A 14,544-nucleotide genomic window follows, 5' to 3' on the forward strand; every position below is an offset into this window, starting at 1 on the left:
ATGATAAAAGGGCATAACTTATGTATATCCCTATACTGCTGTTACTGATTGTTATGTTTTCTATGTAAGCAGATCTACAGTATGCCAGCATGTTAACGTAGCAGCTGAGGATTGGCCAAGAGCAATGTGTCTTCAGTAAACACCGATTTAACTTGCACCGTCTGTAAATACAGCTATGTTTTGTGTCAAAAAATATGTATAAATGTAAGAAAACGTGTGTGCGTGCGTGTATTTGAGGGTCTGTGAGAAAGTGTCTTTTTGTTTTTTTAGTCTTATTTGTAAAATGTCTCCTTTTTTATTTGTAAATCTCTGGTTTCAACATGCAGTTATTACATTAACAGCGAAGAGTAAAATCTAATGCACTGGTGTAAGAAAATGAATTTAAAGAAATTTAACCGTAAGTTGATATTTTTTAAATGATGTTTGCACTATTACATTAGACAAGAGACCCTCAAAAATTTTCTTATAAAATATTTAGTTTATCATAATGGGAAATGCATACCATAACAGCATTTGTATGTAAAGAACTAATCACTATATTTACTCAACATTTAGGTTGTTAGTTTCATCTGTAGGTTTTAGCACTTTTACAAAGCCACATGGATGGATGTTACAACACTATAATGACTTACATGGCACTTATGTTTTATGTTATTTTACACTAAACAGCTTTTAACAAACGATTTACTGTATGTCTCTTTATTTTCTGCAAAAATCTTTCTGATGTATGATTACAATGCATTTACACATTTTTTGAAACTTAAGATCTACACTAATGCTTACAATATATGAGGAGTAAATGTTTGATCTTAAGATCAAATAACATGTTTTATAAGTCTGAACCTCTCTTTCATTGGATATAAACACTATTTCCCTCACTGTAAAAAAACTTTGCTGACTTAATTTTTTTATAATAATCAACTCAGATTTACAAGTCATGTTAACTTACTATGAAAAAAGTCAACTTAATTTTATAAGTTAAAACAACTCCTCTGTAGTTATTACAACTGCTCTCTAGTCAAGATAAATAATAGTAAGTTAAAATGACTTGTTAATCTGAGTTGATTCAACCAAAAAAAAAAATTTTTTTACAGTGCTGTCTTGACTCTATATGCATATATGCATCTAATGCATTTACTAGATGGTCCAGCAATACGGACATATGCCCAATAAATAATTTCTCAACATTGAAGTGGGAGGAAAAAATCTGCTGTTTTTATATATGTTTAACCAGGGTTCCCAAGGGTCCTTGAAATCCTTGAAAGTTTGTGAATGTGGTGGAAAAAATTCAAGGCCCTGGGAAGTTTTTGAAAATATACATGCATAGTTTTCTGGGAAAAAATCCATATTATTTCCTGTGTAGTTTAGGATAATATCATACAAATTCTAGACTTTTTAAGCACACGTGCTAAACTGTTTACTTTAAATGCTTCTATCTTCTGTATGCAAATGTTGACTCATACCAAAATGCTTTTTTGCATAGTTGTGTTTGACACATGAAAACGTCTCAGGTTACATATGTAACTGTTGTTTCCTGGGAAGGGAACGAGACGCTGCGTCTCCCTTGCCATACTTCCTGCGTCCTTATAACGCCGTTATTTCAGATAGTGATATACTTCCTGGCTCTCACGTCACCCTGTCTTTGTCGTTAAGCCTCACCATTGGTTGAATTTGATATACACATTCAGACACACTTACCCCTGGAGGCGTCTCCAAAGTGTCACCGCAGTGACGCAGCGCGAGTTCCCACGAAAAGGAACTGTAACAATGTATCTTAAAACATAACACTGTAACCTTGCTCTCACTTGAAATGTGTCCCCACATTTAGTCCTTGAATTTGAGGGCATTGGACCTGGAAAGTCATTGAAAGGTCCTTGAATTTGAAGTTAACTAAGGTGTGGGAACTCTAATGTTTACACTGTAAAAAAAATACTTTGCTGCCTTAGCTTTTTTTGTTGAATCAACTCGGATTTACAAGTCATGTCAACTTACTATTATTTGGATGACTTGTTACAACTTATAAATTGTAGTTGACTTTTTTAAACTATATTTTATAAGTTACAACAACTCCTCTGTAGTTATAACAACTCCTCTCTAGTCAAGATAAATAGTAGTAAGTTAAAATGACTTGTAAATCCGAGTTGATTCAACAAAAAAATTTAAGGCAGCAGTATTTTAAATATTTTTTACAGTGTATGTATGTATACATAAATACACTGTAAAAATTTAAAAGTAGGATAAATTTTAAAAAAAATTCTTAAAAAACTTCAGTTGGTAACACCTAAAAAATGAAAGTAGTTTTACTTTAGGAGTTTAATCAACTTGGATTTACCGTTAATTTCAACTTTCTTGACTAGTAAGGAGTTGCTATCAATTCTATAACTTAAATTGAATTAGTGTACGTTATTTCAACTTCAATTTTTATAATTTATAGCAACTCTTTTTTTTTACAGTGTAATAGTGATTTTTCAAAATAATCAGTTCATACAACCACTGTGAATTCACCCAACAGATCAACATTGAATCAACATTAAGCTGACAGTAAAAATTTAACTACAGTATGAACGCCCAGCCTTACAGTAAAGCCTTGCTATTTATTTATATTTAAGCTATTCACATTTTAAGGACAATTTGATACTCAAACTAAATAGTACACAAAGCAAAGCTGCTAATCAGAGGCAATAATTTTGGGGCTTTACAATAAGTTAAGATGTCAAAAAAAGTAGTAACTGCTTTTATCAGACCCAATTTAAACTACATCATCCTCCCTGACATTGACAGATAGTATCTTACTCACAATTCATCAATCTGCCTCTTATCAACTTTAGTCAAATGAAATTAATATTTTGTCAAGTTATTTTATTCATTCACCTGGTGATGCTAAAATAAGACACCCTAAATCGCCCTGAATGTTTATAGCATTCAATTTAAAAAGTCAAATTCATTTACATCTTTTGTAAATCTACACACTATTATCCATTATTCTGGGTGTCATGTTATAAACTATAAATAATAAATTACTTTCAACATACATAAACATTGTCTTATATGGTGTATAGCAGACAAAAAATGGCAAGTTAAAATCACGGCAAAGAAAGAATCGTCACCAGCAATTGCTTTAATAAGTTTAAATCTTTCAAATGTACAATTCATGACATTTACAACAATAATTTTAGTTAATATTTGTAAGGTTGTTACTGTAGATATAAGGAATTCCCGTGTGGTTCCTCAAGGGTACAAATGTAATAAGAACTTATTTACCAGACATAAAATGAGCACATAACAGTGATTCACAGTATCGGACATGCAAATAGATGCATGTTTCTAAGATACCGGACGACGTGAGAACGCAGATCGACATGCAAAACAAGGAAAGCTGTACCACAGCGTCAAACATTCACAAAGAGTGTTTTCTTATTCTAATGTTGTCCAGATACTTTGCGTAGCGTAGCTGCTGGCATCTGAAGTCGATTGCCCACCATGTCCAACACAAAATCCTGTGCCAGCCCTTTCAAATCAGTACCACGCTTCTCTTTCCCAAATAATCAGGGTCTACCTTAATAAAGGGCCAATATTAAGTTCACACGGCCCAAGCAAAGTCACCCTCTTTTGGCCAGGCCCAATAAGACAATGATACCAGAGACGACTCCCTCTTATACAACACTGCTCCCCAATGAAGACCCTGGCTGATGGCATATTAGCAGTCATGCTATTGTAGTCACTTCCAAATGAGGAATGTGTTTTAGGTTACTCATAAAATATTGTCATTTCTTTATTTACGTAGGAGATGAACCGTCATAATATACACTGCCCTTAAAGGGACATTCCACTTTTTATGAAAATTGCTCATTTTCCAGCTCCCCCAGAGCCAAACACCCGATTCCCACCGTTTTGGAATCCATTCAGCCGATCTCCGCGTCTGGCGCCAGCACTTCCAGCACAGCCCAGCACAATCCACTGAACTTCACTAGACCATTAGCATCGCGCCAACAACAACCAAAGAGCTTCGATATTTTTCCTATTTAAAACTTGACTTGGTTACTTTCAATGGCAGGGGATTACTTTCGGGCAGTGCGTAATATCACTACGCCTGCTGCAGCCATGTTACATCAGCAAAGTCCTTGATTATTACACCAGAATGAGAGTATAGTTCCTAGCCATATCTGCCTAAAAAAATCACAACTTTTAATTTTCTGTCAGTCTTAGTACACGATGTAACTACAGAAGAGTCAAGATTTAAATAGGAAAAATATCGAAACTCTTTGGCTATTTTTTGCGCGATGCCAATGGTCCAATCAGACTCAATGGATTATGCCAAGCCATGCCAAAAGTGCCAGCGCCAGACCCGGAGATCAGCCGAATGGACTCCAAAACGGCAAGAATCAAATGTTCAACTCCAGGGGAGCTGGAAAATGAGCATATTTTCAAAAAAAGTGGAATGTCCCTTTAAAGGGACAGTTCACCCAAAAATGAAAAACTGTCATTATTTACTCACCATCATCATGTAGTTTTACCCCCAACGTCTTAAAAAAAAGCATTTAATTTTAAAAAGTGTTGTTGGGGTTTCTGGTTACAATGGGAGTGGATGATGACCACCTCTTCAAGCTTCAAAAAGACCCGAAATTGTTAAACAAAATATACTGCACGAGTCGACTGCCTCGGTCACCATCCACTCCCATAGTAACCGTGTGCATTACATAGAGAAAGACATTGGGGATTTAAACACATGAGGGTGATTAAAAATGACAAAGTTTTCATTTTGCGGTATACCGTCCCTTTAAATGAAATCTCATTTCTAAGCTCCTTGGTACCAAGACGTTTTTATGATAGTACAGTAATCTATTTTATAAATACAACAGACTAATGATATGAAATTAGCTCTTTCCAGTATAATGACTCCATTGATCATGTATGGCATGAGGACCAGGAGGTAAATATGTAAGGTCCATGCTGTCCCCTATACGGCTCAAACACATTTTGATTTCTACATTTAAATGTATAAGGTAACGTTAAAGCGGGGAAGGGGCGGAGTCAGTGTGAGGTTATGGGTGTGGCTTGAATGTCTGTACACTGATACATCAACTGGACCATAAAAAAACATGCACAACTTGGTTGGTATGTAAAATCTTACAAGTCATGAAAGCCCCGCTGCCCTATTCCCACAGCCAAAATTCATTTTTTTCTATTTTGAAGCCCCATGTGGTTTATTTTTTTAATTCACAGCTATGGTCTTCTCAAAACTTGATGTATGAATCTATTGCAGAAGGCTGTCTACAAAGTATGGCCACCTCTGGGTAATGCATCTCATTCGGAGCAGGGTAGAGATGAGGGCCTGTATCCGGGAATGCAGATTGGACAACAGCTTGGCACATGACAATGAAAGATACGGTGAGAGATTGTGTGTGTGTTTGTGCAGATAGGAGGCAGGCAGGCTGGAGTGTAAGTGTCTTTTAGCTCTGTGCTGTTAGTCGCTGTTCTGTGAGTGACGCCTGGTGGGCCACCGTCTTGTTCTCATGCGAGCGTAGACTGGAGACCACATCGATGAAGGCCAAGCTCTGCACTTCTTTATGGAGAGGTTCTGAGATGAAAGCAGTCCGGATTTAATACATTTCAACTGTGTTGTGAGACCCACAATGGTACCAGAACATATTTGGACACTTAGGGCAAAATTTGAATTATTACAATAGATGGAATGGCTTAAATGCATATTCTACTGTCCCATAAACTCATTAGTGGCTTTTCAGACTTACTGGAATTTATATAACAAAGACTATTTAAATGTTGGTTGATTGAAGCTTTATTTGGATATAAAGGCACAAAATGTAATTTTCGCTGCTTTAGGTCGTACTTAAATGGATAGTTCACCCAAAAATGTAAATAATGTCATTAATGACTCACCCTCATGTCGTTCCAAACACATAAGACCTCCATTCATCTTCAGAACACAGTTTAAGATGTTTTATATTTAGTCCGAGAGCTTGTTGACCCTTCATTGAAAATCCACGCACGGCACACTGTCCATGTCCAGAAAGGCAAAAAAAACATCATCAAAGTAGTTCACGTGACATCAGTGGGCCAGCCAGAATGTGCCGAAGCATCGAAAACACATTCTGGTCCAAAAATTACAGCTTTATTCAGCATGCGCGAGACTAAAGTCACATGACTGCAGTGACGCAGTTGACGTGTTATCCTCAGTCATGTTTTGGAAGGTTTTTTTCAAACTTACAGCCTGCGTCTCCCTCAGACTGTAAATGAAGCCCGGGCGCACAAAAAAAACCCAGCTGGGGCGCACCAGATAACACGTCATCCGCGCCACCCCAGTCAGATGACTCTAGTCTTGCGCATGCGCTTCACAACAGACGCGGAAGAGAAGACAATGCTGAATAAAGTCATAAGTTTTATTATTTTTGGACCAAAAGGCATTTTCGACGCTTCAACACATTCCAACCGACCCACCGATGTCACATGGACCACCTCGATGATGTTCTTAATACCCCTCTGGACATGGACAGTGTACCGTACGCAGATTTTCAATGAAGGGTCAACAAGCTCTCGAAATAAACACAAAACATCTCAAACTGTGCTCCGAAGATGAACGGAGGTCCCACGAGTCTGGAACAACATGAGGGTCATTAATGACATTATTTTCACCTTTGGGTGAACTATCCCTTTAATGACGCAGCTTGATGATGCTGTGAAGAAGCGGAAAGTTGTAGTCTTTAACTTCACTGTCGGAATCAATCCAACGTGACTCACAAATCATGTTCATACTTTATAGATAACGTGGCTTCTAAATTCATCCCTGTTTGGATCCTAAAGAATGAATGTGGCTATGCTAAATGCTAACACATTCATGACGCGCTGTACTGTACAAAGATTAAGTGCATTAATTGAAAAAAAGATAGGTATGTATTCAATCATCTAAGTTGAGGTAAAAACAAAATAAAATATTGACAAACGGTGGTGTTTTCCTTTAAGCTATTGGAGTTGCATGCTGCATACATTGCTGCAAAAATCAATCCAATCCTCATATGACAATAAAGTATCGCAAAAGCAAGTCAACAGAACCTCTTTTGAATCACTCTTACAAGACTTTGAACAAAATATGTATCACTGTGCTTGGATATTTGAATGCAAAAATCTTACATATTGTCCCTTTAAACTGTGCATAGACTACAGTAGAGTAAGATCTGCTTTTTAGAGTTATCAATGACAAAGGACTATTTAAAAGTTACAGATTTTACAGGCTTTATTGAATCTTAAGTTTAAAATGCATTCTGGTTTACATCAAACTCACCTGATCCCATGACAGAGCAGATTAAAATCATAGAGTTGTATTTGATCTCGGGTGCACTGCGATCATCCGTCAGCAGTTTGTGTAGTACCTGCACCAGACTGGAGCCAACAAAGTCCTTTTCTGCACAATCTGAAATTAAAATGTTAGAGTAATGACTGGCGATGTTTTCAATTACCCTAATATACAGAACCAAACAGACGTTTGGACACACCTTACTGGAATTATGTTCTCACTAAAGATTTTAAAGACGAATGTAAACTGTTTCTATCTAACATATCAACAATTTTAATATAAAGTTGTTGTGTGGACAGTAAAGAAAAAACATCCGAGTGCCCAGCATACCTGTGAACCCCTTTAATACAGTTTACAAAACATGCCAGGATCCACCTCAAATGTAATGCCTTGCATGTGAACATATGTATTTTAGCCCATATCTTATAGTCCCATACCTCCATTTGTGAAAGTTATATTATTTTGATGTCTTTTTAAAAATTTTAATAGAATAATAAAGTATAAAATGAGTAGTATTAAGTATTTAAGACTATTAACCTCACCAAACTATCACACCAAACTGGATAAATTCAGGTAAATAGTTGCCATTTATATTAATGGCAAAGCATCCTAATTCACTTAAAGGAATATTCCATTTTCTTAAAAGAAAAATCCAGATAATTTACTTACCACCATGTCATCCAAGATGTTTCTTTGTTCAGTCGAGAAGAAACCATGTTTTTGAGGAAAACATTGCAGGACCCTTCCAACTATAACGGACCCCAACAGAGCCAAACATTCAATACTTAACTCAACACTTAACAGTTTTTTTCAACGGAGCCTCAAAGGACTATAAACGATCCCAAACGAGGCATAATGGTCTTATCTAGCGAAACGATTGTCATTTTTGACAAGAAAAATAAAAAATGTGCTCTTTTAAACAAAAACTTTTCGTCTAGGTCCGGTCCAGCGCGACCTAACGTAAATGCGTAGTGACGTAGGGAGGTCACGTGTTACATATATAAAACGCACATTTGCAGACCATTGTAAACAATAAACTGACACAAAGACATTAATTTGTATCATTTGACATACAACAACGTCGGAACGGTCCTCTTTCAACACACTTGTAAACACTGGGGTGGAGTTTCGCGTTCGTCCTCTGTGACCTCTTGACGTCATGACGTATTGCGTGGGGTCACGCTGGCGCATTACGACCGGATCTAAACGAGAAGTTGTGGTTTAAAAGTAGATATTTTTTATTTTTCTTGTCAAAAATGACAGTTGTTTCGCTGGATGGGACCCTTGTGCCTCGTTTGGGATCGTTTGGAGTCCTTTGAGACTCCGTTGAAAAAAACTGTTAAGTGTTAAGTATTAAATGTTGGGCTCCATTAAAGTCCTTTAAAATGAGAAAAATACTGCAATGTTTTCCTCAAAAAACATAATTTCTTCTCGACTGAACAAAGAAAGACATCAACATTTTGGATGACATGGTGGTGAGAAATTATCTGGATTTTTCTTTTAAGAAAATGGAATATTCCTTTAAATGTAATCCTACCGAATGCATGCATGCATGGGCGTCTCTACATGTTTATATCACATAAAGTCATCTTTTATTTTTACCAAGGTCTAGAGCTGCAATAAGACCCAGGGCCACCAGCGCTTCATTCTGCATGATCATGTGCTCACTTGTTGCCATGGTTACCAAGTGCTTGACACCTCCACCTTGTATGACTGTTCGGACCACATCCTGTTTGGAAACAAAAGCAGTCAGAACCTTCCAGAATATGTCAAAATTTGCTCCAATAATACATTTTACACAACATATCTTTATTATTTCATAATTTCATAATTATGCCATCTAGAGACGGTTTCACCAGCTGGACCTTAATCCTTATTATCCAAATTTATGTAGACCGAGTAGAGACTTTATTAAAAGGTTATGTTTCATTTTTGCTTTAAAACTGTTAGATTTAAATCAGCAAATTACCTTTTGTGGAAAAAAATAGTTTACAGTCTGGTACAAAAAGTGTTTTAGTCTATATAGCAAATTTTGCCCTTTATGACAACTGTGAGTAGGGTGATTTTTTGTAACTCATCTGTTTGAATTATATTAAGCCTTAGGGCCCTATCATACACCCGGCGCAATGCAGCGCAATGCGCAACGCAAATGTTTTTTGCTAGTTTTACCCCTGCGCAGTTATCATTTTCACGTCCAACGTCATGTTGTTTAAATAGCATTGTTGGGGCATTGCTTTTTTGAGGCAACAAAAATAGACTACGCCATTGACCAACTAAAACCAGTCTAAAGTCAATGGGGCAATATTGTTTTTATTGTGTTAGTAATATGCGAGACGACAACCCGAGTTTGCTATTACACACATGGACAGTACACAAATGTTTTTAAAAATGACATATTAAAATGTAAAAGATTATTATTGAGTCTTGAACATAAACGAGGACCGATTACGAGATGTTAGAAGGCGTAAAGAGCTGCGTAAAGAGACTACTGTAAAGTGTTGCATGTCTGACAGGAAGAAACAAAGTATGCAATGAGATTTCACAGGCGGTCGGATCAACTCACAGAAATGTGACCAGTAAAAGGCCTTGTAGTTTGTTGCTCAGATTTACACGGATAAGACAAAATGTATCACTTGTTTAGTCACGTGGCAGGTTAGGATACAATGTTTGATGTTGACATGTTATTGGCTCATCCAACAGGACATGCTGCAAGTCTCAGCAACGTGCACCATAAATAAATCAGCATTAAAACGATCTGACGGTACAACAGCCGTAAAGAGAATAAATGAGCGTGTGTGAGATGTTTGTTCTGACCTTTGACTTGCTGTGTCGTATGAGAGCAGACAGCAGACGGTTAGACTCTCCCATCACACCAGCGTGATCTTTAGCTTCACACCACTCCACCAAACGCTCCACCAGTTTTGTGTTTGTTCCCAGCTGCTCTGCAGCGTCAGCTGTAACACACAGACATGACTAAACACTATAAAGCATATCCGATATCACTGGCTTTCACACACCTCCACAGATCCACCAGTAACCACAAGCTTCTCTTAATAAAACACTTTTTGTTAAATAAAAGGGGTTGAAACAACTTATTTGAGCTGTTAAGGTGTTGACCAATCACAAAACGTGTTTTCATAATGCATAAAGTATACATCAAGTATACCTTTTCAACACGTTCCTGTACACTTCTCTGCTAGGCTTCCATTGTAAATGCATTAATGTACATGCATATTTCAGATTCTTTCTTTGGTGACAGCATGCTACCGACACCGTCGATAGCCCTTACATTGTATTTATCTAAAGTTTAAAGCCACAATATGTAAGATTTTTGTAATAATATATCTAAAAACCATTTGCAGTTGTGTACTTACATTATCCCAAAAGGATTTGTAAGTCCAGAGAAATTCCTCTTTTAAATAATGGATTGTCCCTGTCTTATGTAAACAGTGAACACACAGCCTTGCAAAGTATAATTCATTTGATTTGTACATACTAAATACTCCTTTACGTGCATGTGCGCCCTGCGTGAAAAAGTAAACACCGTTACAAAAATCTGGTGGTGCACGTTCAGTACTATTTTGATGATGAAATCTGTGTCATGCACACTGTTCGCTGACCCTCGCATATGCATACAAAGTGAAGTATACTTAAGCCCGAATTATAGTGTTTTTTTACCTGTACACAAACGTATGTGAGCGGGCAAATGCACAGCCTTTCAAAGCATATTTTATTTGACTCGTATGTGTACACAGATGTTCGTCACCTGCGCATTAGGGCTGCAACTAACCGTGGGTTCACAACAGCCGCGTTTGAGGCGTCTAGTTTGTCGCTTGAACATTTTGAGTTTACTCGCTTAATTCGTGTGTGAAAGCCGCACGTGACACATCAACGCGTCTTTACGTTGACTTAACATTGAAATCATTCGCGCTTGACGCCTCCACCCCTGCTGGTCTGAACGCAGAATAACGATTATTGTCATAATAGATTAATCGGGCAATTATATTTTCCGATTAATCGACTAATTGGATAAAATATAAATATTTACCTAATTAGATGTTTTCACGTATTATAGCTACCGTATTTTCGCTCTGGAGTATAAGTTGCATCAGTCAAAAAATGCGTCATAGAGATGAAAAACATATATAAGTCGCACTGGACAACAAGTTGCATTTATTTCGAAAATCATTATTCTTTTTGGGGGCATTTTGTTTGTAAAGTCTTTCTCCATTGTCAATGTTTCAGTAGACAGTTTTTTTTCAGGGGTAGGCTACAGGAGCAACATATAGCGCCCTCTTGTGGCTGTAGATGGTAATGTTTTCTTTTGGTTCATCCTAGTCAGTAAGAATAAATTTTAAGTCACACCTGACTATAAGAAAAAAAATGCGACTTGTAGTCCAGAAAATACGGTAAATAAGGCAGTAAATTAGGGTACTCACGTGTAGAAGTGTACTTTTAAAAGTGCAAAAGCCACACAATACTACTTGATTTAGATATTTTAAGCCTTAAATAAAATAAGTTTGTGCAGCTTTTAAATAGTAAAACAACTTTAAATGTCAAAATATCAATTAACAAGTAAGGGATAATGTAGAGGCAGCCAGTAGTTATCGGGAAATAAGCCCCGACAGTGTGATCAGTGAACTTCACACTGAAGGGGCTTATTTCGCGATAACTACCGGCTGCCTCTACATTATCCCACTTATTACACGGCTACTTGCCACATAAGAAGAAAAACTGGACATGAATATGAATTTGAAACATTTTATTGGCATATTTATTTTAAATTAACATTTGTATCCTTCCGCAAAACTTTGCACAGATGCATAAAATGATCGTAATACCTTATTAAGATCCTCTGCTTCATACTTGTCTGTCTCCATTTTTTTCTCTTTTAGCCAGTCTTTGAGAAGTTTTAATGCCCATTCTGTATTTTTTGTGTGTTGGCTTCGTAGCTGTCATGCTCTATTTTGTCAAGTTCAGTCTCAGTAAGCTCTCTGTTTCTTGTCGTTGTTCGTTCTTCTATCCACTGTTTAAATGTTTAGTTTTTTTCCGTACATGTTAAAATGAATGTCTAAATTTTCCATTCTTAATTGTGGGTGTCCAATGTTTGTCACAAGATGGCGCCAACAGTAATCTTTATTGGCGCGGAGCGATTTTAATCGTACAAGTAGTACCGGCTATGCGTTATTACTTTGGAGTGGTTATTATTTGAAAAGAACGAACCTGCAAATGTCTCAACTGACCAATCAGAATCAAGCATTCCAGAGAGCCGTGTAATAAAATGAATTAAATTTTCAGGGATGTGCTGAGAATTTTGCCACAGATTGATAAACTAATTTTAATTTCCAGCTTTAGACCTTGATGAATATTAAGATTATTTGTTATTAAAAAAATAAATAAGCCATTATGACATGAAAGTGGTGATATACATGCGTTGTTACAGTAATAAAAACCTGGATTTCCCCCTTACTTTAAAAACAGATGCTTGTGGTTCATTACTATTTTAATGAAAACCCAACAACAAATTAAACAAATACAAACTCACTTATATTAACAGAAATTAAACCTTTATTAACCAGCGTTCGTTCGCATTTTTGCTTCCGTGCTTTTAACCAAGCTGGTCGGCTGGTCAGAAGATTGCCTGAATAAACGTGCAGCTTGCATTGTATGAATAAAATGCGACTGACTTTGAGCAGGCAGCTCGCGCTGTATAAAGAAACCGCACCTGACGCGTGTGCATGTTGGCCGACGGTGGTGCAGGAGCATGTGACGTCACAGACCAACTAATCGATTATGAAATTCGTTGACACAAATGCCATAATTTTATCGATTAGTTGTTGCAGCTCTAATGCGCATTGTGACAAAATGCAATGCAATTCCGGCTGTGTGTGTACAATGCACGCGTGTACCATTCTGATGACGAAGTTTGCGCCACGTGCACTGTACGCGGACCCTCGTGTATGCGTAAAAACTGAACTTATGCTGTTAAGGTGCGATTTTATTTTGTTTAGGCTTCTTCTGGAGCCTTTTACAAAGTCATGCTTGTATTACCAGTAGGATGCCACTATCTGAGTTACATATTACTCATATATGGATAAATAACCATTTGTCTTCTAAAGCGAGGACTGTTCATAAATACCCTGTGTGTCGATGAGCATCCGTAACGTTCCCAGGAGCTTGAACTGAACTGGAGGCATTTCAGACTTGAGAAATTTTAACACCACATCTGACACACCAGCCAAGAGCATCTTAGATTTGTTGACCACTAGACGGGAGAGAAGATGTAGATTTATTACATTCTGATCTGCCTGTCCTAACACAGTTTAAAGATACTTACAGTATACAGACACTGATAAATCATTTTAATAGGTGATGTTTCAGACAGACCTGGGATAGCTAGATTTCTCAAAGCGCTTAGCGCTGCGTGTTGGACCGTGACGTTTCCCTCATCCACGTGTCTGTCTAACAGTTCCAGAAGCTTCTGTACAATACCAGTATCTACCATGTGGATGCAGTTCCCATCTGTGAACATAAAAAGCAGGATATTTATTATTAATAAGGGCATTCAAATGCTACCACCACAACATATGGACTGATTCAGAAGCACTGATATGCTTAATATAATCTCAAACTATTTATGCTCCAGTAGCTGGTAGAGCATTGTGTTAGCAATGCAAACGTCATGGGTTCAATTCCCAGGTAACACACATAATGATAAAAAAAGTGCAGATTTAATGCATCGTAAGTCATTTTGGATAAAAACATTGGCCAAATGCATAAATGCAAATGAGCAATTTCAGTGTTATGGACGTAACATTTGCAGTCAAAACTTGCATTTACTACCAATATGTTGAACCATCTGTTTATAGAGTCCAGACATCAGTGGTTTTTTTTAGATGAGGGAAATATGAAATAAGTTTTGTTACATCCACAAAGTTTTTGGGAGAAAACATACTTTGTAGGAATTCTGTGAACTAACCCCTTAAAATTCAAGTGTCACCAGGGACACTGTATTATTTGACAGAAAACTTAATCAAATACAAAAACCCAAAAAGCTAAACATGTCACAAATCTTTGGAAAGCTGAAATTCTTGTGATTTGAATGATATAAACCATTTTAATAAACAATTAACACAGCAGGTACAATTTGTGTCCTTTTTAGCCATTTTTAGCCTTTTTCAGGAAGGGGTTAAAAGGCACAAACCAGAAGCAATAACAGCCAATAAATGGAGAAA

At 37.0% G+C, this 14,544-nt stretch overlaps 2 protein-coding genes across 6 annotated transcripts in view; one reads left to right on the forward strand and one right to left on the reverse strand.

Moving 5' to 3' along the window:
• tspan5a (tetraspanin 5a) overlaps window positions 1-681 on the forward strand; it is a 51,077-nt gene extending 50,396 nt beyond the window's left edge. For all 3 annotated transcript variants that reach the window (XM_055212751.2, XM_055212759.2, XM_055212768.2), the window contains one exon: window positions 73-681. The gene's annotated coding sequence lies outside the window, so the exon portion shown is untranslated. The remainder of the gene's footprint in view (window positions 1-72) is intronic.
• Window positions 682-3,098: 2,417 nt separating this feature from the next.
• Window positions 3,099-14,544, reverse strand: part of rap1gds1 (RAP1, GTP-GDP dissociation stimulator 1) — a 45,843-nt gene continuing 34,397 nt past the window's right edge. For all 3 annotated transcript variants that reach the window (XM_055212794.2, XM_055212783.2, XM_055212805.2), the window contains 6 exons: window positions 13,697-13,831; window positions 13,449-13,574; window positions 10,124-10,263; window positions 8,912-9,038; window positions 7,298-7,426; window positions 3,099-5,578 (listed from right to left, as the gene is read on the reverse strand). In XM_055212794.2, coding sequence (XP_055068769.1) covers window positions 5,451-5,578; window positions 7,298-7,426; window positions 8,912-9,038; window positions 10,124-10,263; window positions 13,449-13,574; window positions 13,697-13,831 — 785 coding nt within the window. In that variant the 3' untranslated portion in view covers window positions 3,099-5,450. The remainder of the gene's footprint in view (window positions 5,579-7,297; window positions 7,427-8,911; window positions 9,039-10,123; window positions 10,264-13,448; window positions 13,575-13,696; window positions 13,832-14,544) is intronic.

The sequence above is a fragment of the Misgurnus anguillicaudatus genome, chromosome 21, assembly GCF_027580225.2.
Source record: "Misgurnus anguillicaudatus chromosome 21, ASM2758022v2, whole genome shotgun sequence".
NCBI lineage: Eukaryota > Metazoa > Chordata > Actinopteri > Cypriniformes > Cobitidae > Misgurnus > Misgurnus anguillicaudatus.